We start from the raw sequence: 15,394 nt of genomic DNA on the forward strand, positions 1-15,394 counted from the left end.
GACGTCATATTACAAACATAACAAACATAAGAGAGCGTTTTCTCAAACCTTTCAATAAAAGTATATGAATGTTTATTTTGTTTCACTGTTTTATAAAAACTCTAAAATTATCAAATAAGAAGACATGTCTAGTTAGCTTTGGACTAACAATTCTTCAATCCAACAAAACTAATTTTAAAAACACAAATAAATCATACTTTAATTAATACTTAAAATGAAAAATAGATCTTACTTCTCTTGGTTCCAACTTGTTTCCTTGTGAAGTTTTTGAGCAGAGGAATTTAAAAGTTTTTGAACATGAGTTATATTACTCTTCTATCCATATGGTCATATGCAAACTCAGTAAATCAAAATCTTGATAGATGAAACATCAATTCACACAATCCAGAGTTCACATCATCAAGCAAACTATAAACCAAAGCTACACAGTTTTAAATAACACAAACTATAATCATGATGCCACCACCTCACCCTTTTTATCCTCCAAATGCTTCAGCTCCTCCTTCCAACCTTCAACTTTCGACAACTTCTCTAGCTGCTCCGGTTTCATTTCCCGCTGTCCAGTCTTCTGTTGTTGAGCTTCGGCAAGTCGGATCTGCAGTCCATGTACATAAAATACATTAACGATTTAACTTCATAAAATAACAGTTAACTAGCCAACAAGAGCTGATCAAAAAAGAACAAGAAGACAACATTTAGTTTAATATACAAAGCTTAACACATTTCTCCAAGGTAAAATAAGCTGCCCTTCAAAGCATTCTTTTGTTCCTTTTTTTCCAAATTCATTTTCATAAACACATACACATCTCAACCCTTTGTTCAATTGTTGTCTCTTTCCACAAAAAATGCTGAAAATGAGAGAGAGAGAGAGAGAGAGAGATACAAATTACATTGGAATAAATGAGAGAAATGTGGGCAATAAGCAAAGCTCTGATGAATTAACAAATTAAATTGACTTTCTATAAAGAAAAGACTACTAAGTATTTAACTGAGAAAACAAAAATCGATGCTTTACTAGTATAAATGATTTTAAACTTGCCAACTAATAATAAGGGTGAGCCTTTTTCTAGTAGATATTTTGATCAACTGCTTGTTAAAAATTTTACATCAAAACATGTTAAGGTTAAAGTTAACAAGTGTGTTAAAAAGTTGCATCTAGTAATTACCCTTTCTCTGCAGACTTTTTAAGTCAATGGCATGTAAAAAATAAATGACTAATTATAACAGTCAAATTTTTCAGTTAAATGTTTCTAAGCAACTTCATTGTTTGTGTACACAATAGAAACACTCAAGATTTTCAAAGCATGCGAATCCTAATGAAATATCATTAACCACATTGAATAGATTATGTGTTACTTTATGTACTTACAGCCTCATAATGATCACAATTACAATAATAATAATAATAATTATTTCATAAGCATGAAAAATTATTTATGATAAAATAAGATGAGTCCAACATTTCAAATGAGAATGGTTATGCCAATAATTTTTAAGAAATAATGCATGCGTTAAAGGGTATATAGCAACTAAATCCTAGTCAGTTTAAATATGCTGTATCTCATTCTTCTTAAATATAAAGAACTTCAAAACTCGTAAATTTTAATACTCTTAGTAGCTTCCCCTTGGTGAAATGTTCAATCCTAAACAGTACAGAACATAGAAAGGATGAAGTGATGAATTTCTTCCTGTATTTGCCAAACCTAAGGCTAAAATCATGATGGATTTACCTTCTTTTTAAGGGTCCGAATTCTTTTATCAATATCTTGGCTTGGAGTTACTGTATCCAATGGATCCTTTGTGTCTGAAGGAGGGATCCCTAAAACCGCATTTGCGGAAACACATAATTCATTCATCTGAGATGTCAATGATTTGACATATTCCAATCCATGACTTATGTTTTCAGCAAGCTTCACTTCTTCCTTATTTTTCTCCCCATCTTCTGTGGCTTCCAATTTCTTACCCTTTTCAAGAGCAGCCTGCCAAGGGTATTTTTAAAAGAAGGAAAAAAAAAAGCATTAAAAATTATGATGTAGAACAAGGAGTGTTTCCTATATATGCAATTCGTTTCCTCTATAAACAATCAATGAAGAATGAATTTTCTGTAATTAAATAATTTTGTTAATTTTAAAATTAGTTCCTATATTACAGCTATACGGATCTACATATAACTTTTTCCTTGAATAAAATCTAAGATACACTGTTATATATAGGGTTATAAAAAAAAAAAATTATAATTATGAATGCGAACATCAGAATTTTATTCTCTCTATACTTTGTGTTCATGGTATTAGAGCAACCATCATTAGGACAGCAACAGTACATTATTCTTTTTTTTAACTGATTATCTGATATATCAGCAAGTATTCATTGTTTATTTCAGTCGATTATACCACAACTTTTGCATCTATTTTTTTTTCTTTTGAAGTCTGAATAAATATAATTTTATTTGATTTTAGACATGCAAGTTTGTTTCATTTTTAACTTTTATCTGTTTATTAGATAAAATCAAAAGGCCAAAAGGTTTTTGTAGGACTAAAACATCTAAATTAATAATATTTTTATTTCATCAACTATAACCTTATCAAATTTACATAACTACATTTTTATCAAATCCTTTAAATCATATATATATATATATATATATATATATATATATATATGTTATTTATCATAGCCACTCAAATCAAACTCAACCAACAAATTCAAGCAAATTGTTTAGAACAATTGATCAAGTGTTTAACAATTACAAGACAAAATTCAAATCAAATCTTCAAGAACGTAATTGATTTAGTTATTTTTATTTTTTTTTATAATAAAATTTTAAATACTGTATTAACTATGAATAACACAGTTATCATTAACTTTTATATCTTTATATTGTTTTGATTTTCATACTTGGATTATCTAAAATTGTTAAACACATAAAATATAATATTAACTTCATGAGGACATCTGTGTCAAAACACCCCATTTTAACATATTTACAATTTATAAAAACAAATAAGTTAAGACTTGTACATTCAGACACATGTAACAATCAGATTAATTCAGCGTTTAGATAAAACAAACAAACAAATGACACCTTATTCTCCATTTTCTCATCATCTTTACTAAACAATTTCTTTGATTGAGTCCATAATGTTTGGAATCTCCATTGAGGCAATCTCAATTGATTATTAAGAAACTCATAAATGCTAGAGGGCAGTCTATGGTCGTCTCACCTAGGAAAGTTCTTCATCGGTGGACATCATTTGGTATTAGTGCACAAGGTTCGTATCGATGTTCAAGCAAATTTGTGGTCAAGGTAGCACAGGTTGCGGTGGCAGAGGGTGTGGAGGCATACCTAAGGGACAATCTGAGGAGACAAGTTCAAGATCTCCAGTGGTGGATTGAGCAATTAGAATGGACATAGAGGAGGAATCTGACAGTGAAACCGTTGAAGAGTAGGTGGAAGACGCTAATTCTTTTGCAAGCGTCAACCAACGTGTACCAAACTTGAGGGTTAGGTGAAGGAACCAACAATCTACAAAAGATATCAGTATGATGGTTGAGATTCCTGAATTTGATGGTAAGGCTCATCCCAAAGATAGATTACATGTGGTTTTATGAATTTGTGATTTGATGATTTAGTTTTTTTTGGAACAGAAGAAAGAACTTACAAAGAAAATTCAGTAAAAAACTTGCAAGGATTTGCAAGGGGTAAAATGGTAAATGTCTTATCATTAGACAAATGGTAAACATAGGGTGACTTTTTACCGATTTTGAAATCCTTGAGTCCACTAAAATTAAATGATTGGACAAGAGGTATATAAAATTAATCTCATCATCCCATCACTTAAGCTAAAGGGTTATTATTAATTTGTAGACAACTTTTCAAAACTCACCAGAAAAGAAGAGAAGCATGAAAGTAAAACTAAACACCATTGGTTATTGTTAAATTTGACAAAAGAATTTTATACGACATAAATGCCATTAAACTAATATTTGAAGGAAATAATTATTTGAAAAAAAAAGGAAAATAACCGACAGGTGACATTTCTCCATTTTTAATTTTTAAAATGAATTATTATTATTTCATTTGAATTCAATTATTTTTATTGTAAGTTTTTTTTTTTAATTAGAAATATTTCTAAACCTTGTGAGATTATGTAATTTGACATGCACCCAAGCTTTTTGAAAACCATAAAAAATTACTATAATCATTAAAAGCTCCCTAAGATTATTAGAAGAACCCAAACTTAGGGGCTTTTTAAACAATCATGGTGGGCTGGTTTCTAAAAAGTTTGGGTGCACTTCAAATTAAGCAATCTCATAGGGAAAGTATGAAGTTATTCCTTAAAATTAAAAGTAATTGTCAGATATTAAAACCTGTTCAATTACATGTTTGTCCTCATCAAGTATTAATCAAACAGTGTTTAGCAATTTTTTGGCCATCAAGGGTATTTTCAAAGTTTTTCCCTTTCAATAAGTTTCAGAGAAAGTTGTATGTAATATTGATAAGAGCCGAAATCTAATATAAAAAAGCTTAGGACAAACATAAAAGCCAATTCCCTCATATCAGTGAGGTAATGCATGGAAAGATTATTGTAGGATGAAAAAGGTTCACTAAATGGATGAGAGATTTGTGGGCCTTTAACTAATGGATTTGTAAACAAAAACTGAAATCTAATTCTTAGTGTTTAGGCAATAATGCCTAACATAGATAAGATCTAGCTGTGGCCAACACAAATTTATGGTTGCTATAAATCAAATTAAAATTTGGTTTGCTAGGTTGAAGAACTCAAGGAATTTTCTTGTTTTTTCCTATGTTTCTACCAAACAACTCTGTCTCTCTATAACAATTTTCCTAACATATTAAGCACAAGATCAGATAGGGCTAAAAAGAAGCCTCCATTAAAATACCTGTAACCGCTTCTCTTTCTTTCTTTCATTTCTTTTAATGGACTTAGTCTTCGATTTTGAATCAATAACTGGATCATAACCAGGAGGCACCTCCTGCAATGCCATCAATTCCTTTTTCAACTGCATTAAAACAATAATAATAATAAACCCAAGTCATTTTTCAGCATTCATATTTATTCACTGATCCATGGAAACGAACAAAGCAGCCTAAATGGTAAACTTCAATCTTTCTTCTATTTGCAGAAAATTTCCACCAAAAAGAGTTAAATCCTAAAATTTCTACCGACATTGTTTACAGAAGAACTAATATTTCCTCTGGAAAGAACATTAAAAAGGCTTAATTTACTTAATTCAGGGGTTTTCTCAAATGAGGGCGTTCAGATTTCTTTACTTGCTAGTACAAACTCATAACAAAATCAATTGTATTTCTTCAAGATATCAGATATACTCACATTCATTAAACTTATTTAAATAAATCAAGAATTGACATTAAAGTTTCCATTTAAAATCCCTAGACATCTAATCTTCTGAAGAATCTCACGATAATGTAAAACCAGCATCAAAATTAAAAAAGGATTAGCATAAATTGAAGTAAAAGATAAAAGATTGAAGATTTAAGAGAACTTTACCAAAGCACCTTTGGACTGATAGATGGCGACTTCGTCTTGAGGAACATAACCAGCTCGAATTCGAATGGGTTTTCGAAGGGTACCGTCAGGTCTACGAGTGGGAGCCAATATTCTTTCTCCTTCTTTTAGGGTTTTGCTAAGTTCAGCCATTTTGCTTAGCTCTTCTTCTCCTCTGCCATTGCTGCTACCCATTAGATTCTTCACACACTCTGCCTCGTCGATTCTTCGCATGATTAAACAAGTATTTCTTTTTGCATTACAAATGCACCCCTGAAAGATTTTTTATTAAACTGAAACCACAAGGTTTTGGAAACTATTGTAAATGCTGCTATGCTTAGTGGATCATATGGTGAAGTCGAAGTGACATTTGAGTTAGTAACATTAAAATTATAAATATATGGGAAAAGACTTATTCTCACCGAAGGTTTGTTGAATCTCAAACTAGTACCTATTAAATATTAAAAACTTAAAATCATATTTGTGCATTATTAAAACTAACTGAATCAATTAGTTTTAAGAGTAAAATTATAATTTAATTAACTAATAATATATTTAAAATAATAAAATTTTATCTCATTTTCTCTTTTTAATTTAGAAAACTAACAATTTTTCCTGAAAATTAAACTTTGAAATATTACATTTTCTATGGTCAGGTTTTCATTTATCCAACGAACTCCTCCAATGCTCCCTCCTGTTGGCGGTCAAAATCCCTTCTACCCTTTCTCTGAACCTCTCCTTTTGACGGTGTTTTCGTCTCTAGACAAAGATGAAGAATTAGCCATGGATACCGGTGATCAGACAACTAGGAGAGGTTGCCAGTGAAGAGATCATAAGAGGAGAACACACGTGAGCAGTTACTGAAAAGGAACGTGTGCGATGCAACCACTGGAGGAGAGAAGTGTCAAACTAGAGGATAGAAGAGCTAACAAAGAGATTAGAGGGAGAGAGGCTCAGTGTCAGCATGATGCTTGTTGAAGATGGAGGAGTGTTGCGCGATGATAGGTAGAGCAAGAGGAGTCAACTAGAGAAGGACGAGAAGGTTGTCGAATAGCACAAAATTGAAATTGAAAAGGGGGTTGAAATAAAAGTTTCAAAAGTTTGGGAGCGACAACAAGGGTGAAAAATATGGGGAAAGCTCCAAAAAAGGAACCCTAAACCTAAGGTAAAATAATAATTTTATTTTTGAAACTAATTTATTTTATTAATTTTAAAAATCCACAAGTGGAAGTTTAGGTTTTCAATATTTAGCGAGAACCAGCTTAGAGATTTAATAAACTTTAAGTAGAAATAAGTCTTATGGCCAAATGACCATTTCCCATTGAAAGTTTTATGAAATGACCATTCAAAAAACCATATTCTCACTATATTAGATGTTAAATTTTATTCACATATTATGATAAAAAATGTAATTAAATATTATTTTTTCTCGAAGTTTAAAATATTATAATAACATTCATTTTTAGTTCATTTGTGAATAGTTTTATAAGAGTATAAATATTATTTTTTAAAATATACTAGGGACAAATGAATTTTTTTCCTATCTTATTTAAAAATTATTATATTCACCTCGTATATATTAAAAATATAAGTGTAACTCTAATAATTTATAGTATGATATTTATATTTTTAATTTGTTATATTATGCTCAGTTTTTTAAAGGTATAATTGTTATTTTTTAAATTATCAAATGTATATTAATATTCTAAATATTTTAAAATTCTATCAAACATTTTTTAATTTTCTAAAACCCCTACTAAAATTTTTATTAACACTGCAATATTTCATAAATTATAATTCACCTTTAGATATATGATTATACGATATTGACACAAATAATTTTTCATTATTTTAAATTAAAATTAATATAAATAAATATTAAACAAAATTTTGAAGGCATAGTGTTATTTTGTTCGATAACTATTTTATCTTTCAATAATTTTATAAAGAAAAATATTTTTTTCAAATTAATAAGAAGTTGAAAAATGGTTTAACCAACCTTAAAACATGAAAATTAATCAAATCTTGGTGGAAAATAGCTTAAAGTCATGCGAATTATAGGTTTTGTATTTATTTCTCTTGTTTATGAATTTATTGGATCATTTTAGAGTAGAATTATTAAACATTGAGTATAAATTTCATATTACATAATCAATAAAAATTTTTCTTACAAACAAATTATATAAATTTTTGTATACAAATTGAGATAACAATTTATGATTAAGTGATCTGATTGTATAATTTTTACTCAATTAAAAAATATATATATATCAAGTTCTATACAAATAGGGTTGTATAATTTATTTGTAAATATAGTATTACTCTAAATAATATTGTTATTTATTATTTAGATCGAATTTATAATAAATATTATAGAAATTTATATTGCGTTAGATACCAAGGCTTTCAAGTAAAAAAAAAAAAAAAGATAAAAAACCAAACCTGCCTTGTTTCTTATATTGATAACAATAAAATTATGTATATACACTTTTGATATATGTAGGATTGAATGGCCTAAGAGAGGGGGTGAATTAGGTAATTTAAAACAATCTTTACCTAATTAGAGAATTAGAACAATTTATTCAAATCAATGAATATTGTCTATTTTTAATCCAATTTATGAGAATAACTAAAATATTTCAAATAACCAGCACAATCAAAATAACATAACATAAAGTATGAGTTTAAGGGAAGAGAAAATCAAACACGTGATGTATAGTGGTTTGGCTTAACCCGGCCTACGTCCACTTCTCCAAGTTTTCTCCCTTGGAGTATTCCACTAATCCTTGATTGACCAAAACCCCAACCAAGCTTTTCTTCACAACCAAAATAGCTTTCAAGGTGCTATTAACCTTTACAAATGTTAAAACTCAATTTCTCTCACTAAAAATGTTCTAATCTCTCTAAGAGTGAACCTCACTCTTTTATAATACGAATTTTAATACGAAATTGAAATATAATCTCTCTCAAAGAGTGTATATGAAAGTTAAAGCTTAGTACAACTCAATGCAAATGAAATTACAAAGTGTATGAGCAAGGGTTTTGATTAGAGAAAAAAATTTGCAAGTAAATAGCTCAAAACTAATTTGCTCTCAAATATGTGAAAGTTTTTGGTGGCAAAAGTTCTTTTCGAATGAATTTGATTAAGTTTATATAGGGAAAAATGAGGAAAGTTACCGTTGTGCATAAAGAATAACCGTTTTAGTTTTCTAGAAAATGCATAATTCGATCGACCGGATGTAATTCAGTCAACTGGATGTGACGTGGCACTTCCATGGAGGCATTGGGTATTTTTCAAACTTTCTAAACCACACGAATTCATGTGGTTCAGGGCCAAAGTGGGAGTTTTTAAATAGTGGCACATAGGTATAACATGTGCTAGGTAAAAGTGCAAAAATGCAAAATATATCGACATACGAGTTCATGTAGTCGGGGGCAAAGTGTAATTTTTTAAAGTTTTCCCACCACACAAATTAGTGTGGTGGTGTTTGGAGGGCAAACTGATATTTTCAAATTTTAGGTGTTTTCTGATATTTTCCATTTGGGGGGGGGGGGAATAAAATTTTTTATTTTAGGGTTTTTTGACATGTAGAATTCAAATTTGAGGTTCCTTTTTTTGAATAATGCATTTATCTTGAGAATTGACTTGTTTTTTATATAAAAATTGATATAACTAAAATTTATTTATTTTTACAAAGACCTCTATAAAAGAGAAAAGAGAATGATATCAAGGGTGAAATGAGATTTTCTATCGAAAAATACTTTAAGGCCCAAGTTAGTACATATGAGTATAGAGATGTGAAAGCTATGATTAAGACAATATTGATAGAGAGACAATTAAAAATGTTTCCATGTGCATGTTTTAGGCACTTTCTCGACCTTAAGGTAGTTGATTCAATGGAGTGTCAGTACACTCCTTCATCCTAAGAGAGGTAAACAAGGTAAACTCGAGCGATGAGTTGTGGTTTAGAGTTAATAGGGTTGATGTCAGGTTTAATGTGTACAAGTTCGCCATTATGACAAGTCTTTGATTTAGTCAATTGTTAGATATTGACATGTATCTTCAATCGAAGCCATAAAGAGGATCTAACATACATATTTCAATGGGCATAAGTTAGTTACGTATATCGAGCTGAGTCACATTTTCCAACAAAGACCTTAGGGGAAGGATGACATTGATATAGTAAAGTTAGCCCTATTGTATTATCTTCACATGAGGTTATTGGCAAGTGATTTGAAGAAAACAATCTCTCAAAAGGTATTACAATTGGCTAATCATCTTGATGAATTTAATGCATACCCGTGAGGAGTACGAGTATGGTAGTTGATGCATTGATAGATCTGTGACAATATCATTCGAATTTGTGTAGAGTTCAACCTTATAAAGAATAAGGAAAACCCCATGAAACAATATGATATCATGAGGTTCTCGCTAGCTTTTCAGATAATTGTATCATTTAGTAATTAAAAAAAAATTTGTGATTAAAATAGAAACAATTTAATACGATTGTAATTTCTTTGAGTAACACATATACGTTGAAATTGTAGTTTTGAATATATGAGACGTTGGACACACTACATCGATAGGTGGATTTCATGCCAGTTTCAGGATCTCCAAGCATATTGAGGAGGCACACGAAAGATATCTTTGGATGAGAGGCTATCCCAACTATCTTTATCAAAAATACAGTAAGTAATAATGTGTTATTGATTAAAATATGAATAAGGTAATATAATTTTACTTAAACAGAATTTGCATAATTTTAGTTTAATGGGCAGGGTGATATTACTCTCTCTAGTTTTAGCTCTAGTTAAGAAAGCCGCAGACTAGTTTGACAACATCGTTTGATACACAGGAATTTTGGATAGACAATCTTCTTTATTGACATTCTTTTCCCCTCATCAAGAGTAACAACATCATCTACTCCTCATGACATTGTTTTTCCTATCTTTGCTCTCACTTATATCAAAGCTCTTGTTCAGCTTATTGTCACTAAGCCTACTCCTATTGATGCCTCTATTATAACCCTTGCCATCGAGCACATATCACTGGAGTCCTTTATTATGTCCTCTGCCATTGAGCATTAGAGTCCTTTATTATGTCCTCTGCCATTGAGCACACATTAGACGATCCCTATGCCATTACCTAAGATTTTTCCATGTGTTACTTTGATGTTGCATTAGCTTGATGGGACAATTTTATCTTAGATTAGATGACTCATATAGAGGATAAAATAACTTGTATGAAGGATAAGATAACACGTATAGAGGATATACTAACTCATCTCCACACATATACTGTCATACAGATAAAAAAAGTTAATAAAAATTTATTAGACACTTTAATTTAAAATGTAAACATATAAACCCTACAATAATTTATATGTTATTATAGTCTCCACATGACGATGATGACGAACCGTCTAAGGGGGTCTCTATTCACTTTTTTACCTATAGTTGGTAGGAGATATATATATATATATATATATATATATATATATATATATATATATATATATATATATATATATATATATATATATATATATATATATAAAAGCCTAACATGGGTGAGATGTCTGCACAGATATATGTGTGAATATATGTTTGTATCATGAGGAAGTAGTATACGATATTGATAATGATGATTGGTTATGGGATGTTTTGATGATCGAGAGTTAGAGAAAGAGTGATCATGGATCTCTGATGAATAATCGGAGATGCTTAAAATTTTGGAAATATTGTTTTAGATAATGGAGATCGACTATTATATGTGCGACAATAGACACTAGGCACACTTGCACGAAAACGGTATAGTGGTGTTGTGATTGGATCACTATCTGAAACTGTTAGAAAGCGGGGTCTGAAAAGACATGCAAAGTTGCTATCATCTTCTTTCCAAGAAGACAACTTATATCACGTAGTCTGTAAGAATGAAGAAGAAATAAAGAAAAGAAGAAGGAATTAAACATATGTAAGTTACTTTTGGTAGATAGGATATTGTGCATGCATCCACACTTACGACAATGTACTTGCACCATTTAATTAAATCATAGAGAGTAGATTAATTAGTTTTCTAAGTGGATAAAATAAGTTTTGTATGATGTAAAGTGATTATATGCATAAATTGATTTATTGTCTTGAATAATAATTTTGTGAATTGTTTTTCCAAATTAATTTTTTTTTGTGTGTGTATTATATATATATATATATATATATATATATATATATATATATAATTTCATTGAATAATATAATCATACTAATTGAATCAATAGTATCACTCGAATTGGAGATCAGTGGATAAGACGTCCTGGTCTTGTGAATGTTTAACCCCTTTGATAAGACGTCACAGTTTCAATTAATGAAAACTGCTATTAACTAGATTTGTGATAATGATGTAAACAACATCTGTGATGGATGTTTGAAATTGAGAAGTATGAAGTAAGAGGTATCTGAGACGGATGCCCCAATACGATGGCATAAGAGGCACTTGAGACAGGTGTCCAGTCGAGTGCGTCAATGATGCGTGTGACTATGAGGTTCCATCGAGAATAATCATAAGGGATATCGAATTTATTCTAAAGGCCTACTGAGTTTTATAACTCATATACATTTATTTTGGGGTGTTGCAGGTAGGAAAAAACAACGGGGTAGGCGGGGAGGCGAATGAATCAGCACATTGAGATGCGTTTTTGCCTACAATTATTTTTATCGCTATTTCGTTTGTTATTATGATAATTTATTTTATAGAATCTATCTATTTGAGAATTACTAGTTTATTTATAATTTACAAATTTCTTTTGGCAGACCTTGAGACGCTAATTGATTTCTAATAAATGTTTTGATGGTTCATCATAAGCATCAAATTTTATGGTTATTATATTATTTCTTCAAAAAAAAAAAAATAATATAGATTACTACTAAGGGTGTGTTCCAAATGAGGGGTTTTACATTTTTGGTATCAGAGCATGGTTTTGGGACCCAAAAAAAAAAATTGAAAATGATTTCCTTTATAACATGTTCATAAATTAGTAGCTAAAAGTAGTGTTGATCGCTCCCGCGGCCTGACCTCTATAAGTAAATACCTGTTGTAGCTATTGATATACCTTATTCAAAATACTATGTGGTTTTGCAAAAAGAGAAAGAATATGAGGAAGTTTAGTAGATTGAATACTCTTATCCCAGAGGAAAGCCATTTAGAGGCATCGATACCAACACCGACCCTGTACCCAGCACCAAGGATGGTTGAGGTATCAAAGATCAGAAATATTATTCAGGAGGTGCTGAGAGAGCATTGAGAGTTGTCTACTAGTGTTGGGGATTCAGTTAAGGCACATGTGGCTTCAATCCAACAACCACCCGTTCAGTAGCTAATTCAGCCCCTAACCCAATGGATAGTTGACATGAAGAGACAGACACACTAAATTTATGGATTAGCAGGTAGATATCAACCGTCAAAATTTAGGGATACCACAAATCCAATTGTAGCCCTCGAGTGGGTAAAGGCTGTAGAGGAGGCCATGACCATGTTTACTATGACCGATCAGGAAAATGTGAGGTAAGCTGCTTATTCACTCAAGGGGGATGCTAAGGCTTAGTAGAGACTCATGTGTACCACTAGAACTGTAGAGGGTATGTCGAGGGTTAATTTCAAATGGATGTTTGATGAGGAGTACAGGTCAACAAATTCTATGACATCCCAGACCTAGAAGTTTAACAGTTCAGGACAAGGTAACATGATAGTTCGAAAATATTATGTTTGATTCAATGCTCTTGTTGTGTATGCCCCATGAGTAACTAGTACGGTTCAATGTAAGATGAAGATGTTTGAAGACTATAAGCTAGCATTACTAAGAAGGTGATGGTGGGGGAGCATGCCCCCACTACCTATTCTAAGGCTCTAAGTAGGGCTATACGAGCAGAGATTATGTTAGAATGAATAGATCAAGAAAAGGGACTCACAAATAATAGACAGAGGGATTGGTCATAGAATAGTTTCAAGAGAGGTGACCAATTAGGAAATCAGTAGAAACAGAGACCAAAACAAAAAAAGAATCTTTGAGTCGAGAGGCCTAAAAAGAGGCAACAGAGACAAAAGACCCTATCAAAAGGAATCTCTTGCATGTCAAAGATGTGGTAACCAACACCTGGGTGAATGTATGACCAGTTAAATGATCCATTATAGGTGTGGATAACTAGAGCATTTGGCCAAAGAGTGCCATACCAGAGCTGGTGTGACTCTAGGAAAACCAGAACAACCTGTAAGTAGAGGACATACCAAGGTATAAATCATCTTATAGACACAAGCTGAGGCCCACCTATCAGCTGTGACAAGTCAATTACCTTTTTATACTATTTATTTGTATGCTTTGATTGATTTATATGCCACACATAGTTTTATAGCTCAGGGATTAGTTGAAAGATTAAGACTAAAGCCCACAGTAGTGAACCATATCAACATCGAAATGATAGATGGTGACAATATATTAAATGATAGTATGTTGCTGCATCAAACAGTGATGTTAAAAGGCCTAGAACTAATAGTAGATTTGATCGTGTTTGAAATGCCTGATTTTGATATGATATTGGGAATGGATTTTCTTAGCAAGTATGGAGCTGAGATCGACTGTAAGAAGAAAGAGGTCAAGTTCAACTTAGATAATGGTGACAAGTTCTCATTTGGTAAAGGTCGACTATTAAGCATGATGATTAGTAGTGTCAAATCTCGAAAAATGTTGACTAAGAGATATATTGGATATTTAGCACATATGATAGATAAATCTAATTCTTAGTCAACTTTGAGTATGGGAAACACTCTAGTGGTTTGTGAATTTTCAAACGTGTTCCTTGATAGCTTGTTAGGACTAGCACCTAAAAGAGAGGTAGAGTTTAGCATCGAGTTGGCCCTAGGAACAACATCAATATCAAAGATATCTTATCGTATGGCCTCAATAGAACTTCAAGAATTAAAGAAGCAACTATAGGAACTGCTTGATAGTGGGTTTATTCGGTCGAGTCATTCACCATAGGGTGCACCAATCCTCTTTGTCAAAAAAAGGATGAATCAATGCGTATGTGTATTGATTATAGAGAGCTCAGCCGAGTGACCATTAAAAATAAATACCCACTACCAAGAATCGATGACTTGTTCAACCAGTTGAGAGGAGCTACGGTGTTTTCAAAGATAGACTTGAGGTCTAGATATCATTATTGTAATTATTAATATATTATGTATAATTTAATATTAATTTTATAAAATATCACTTGACTCTGACATTGACAAATTTTATTTCACCCTAAAATATTATTTAATATCTCTAACATATTTTATTGTAAAATATCATTTCACCCGTAACTATTTTTATCATAAAATACCTCTGTGTTTTTCTACGATTTCAATTTTTAGACATAATTCTAAATTATTATATAAGACACCACATATAATTGCATTATCAATAAAAGTAAAAATGATTAGAGTTATAGTATGTATAAATAACTCGATATCTTGAATTTTTTTCCTCTCACTCTAAATCACAATCATGAACTTTTGTTCTCTCTCCTGAAATCTCTCTCATGATCATGAATTTATGCTTTATATAGAATAAAACAAGGGTAGTTTGGGGGTTCTTTTAGATATTTAGGGTAATTTCATTTAATTTATTGAAAATTTGGGTATTTTTGTTTAAGCACAAAATTATGGCTAATTTTTTTATGGCCCATGAAATATGGTTAAATTAATTAATTTCCATTTTAAATATCCGAATTATATAAGAAACCGTTCATTTTTCTTTCCTTTCACCTGTAACCTTTCTTCCTCAATTCTTACAGATATTGGTGTTTTTGTCTTATAATCATACATC

The 15,394-nt window shown here is 31.0% G+C and overlaps 1 protein-coding gene across 2 annotated transcripts; it reads right to left on the reverse strand.

Annotated features, from left to right (window-relative positions):
- Nucleotides 1-339: 339 nt before the first annotated feature.
- Nucleotides 340-5,783, reverse strand: LOC123212756 (partner of Y14 and mago). 2 transcript variants are annotated; one of them, XM_044631945.1, is made up of 4 exons: nt 5,535-5,783; nt 4,906-4,998; nt 1,731-1,979; nt 340-595 (listed from the first exon to the last, which is right to left on the reverse strand). In XM_044631945.1, the coding sequence occupies exons 1-4, from the start codon at nt 5,763-5,765 to the stop codon at nt 452-454; spliced, it is 717 nt and encodes a 238-aa protein (XP_044487880.1). In that variant the 5' UTR covers nt 5,766-5,783; the 3' UTR covers nt 340-451. The 2 variants fall into 2 exon arrangements, with proteins under 2 accessions (XP_044487880.1, XP_044487879.1); XM_044631944.1 differs by having other exon boundaries at nt 4,906-5,025; nt 5,535-5,780.
- Nucleotides 5,784-15,394: the final 9,611 nt, after the last annotated feature.

The sequence above is a fragment of the Mangifera indica genome, chromosome 4, assembly GCF_011075055.1.
Source record: "Mangifera indica cultivar Alphonso chromosome 4, CATAS_Mindica_2.1, whole genome shotgun sequence".
Classification (NCBI taxonomy): Eukaryota; Viridiplantae; Streptophyta; class Magnoliopsida; order Sapindales; family Anacardiaceae; genus Mangifera; species Mangifera indica.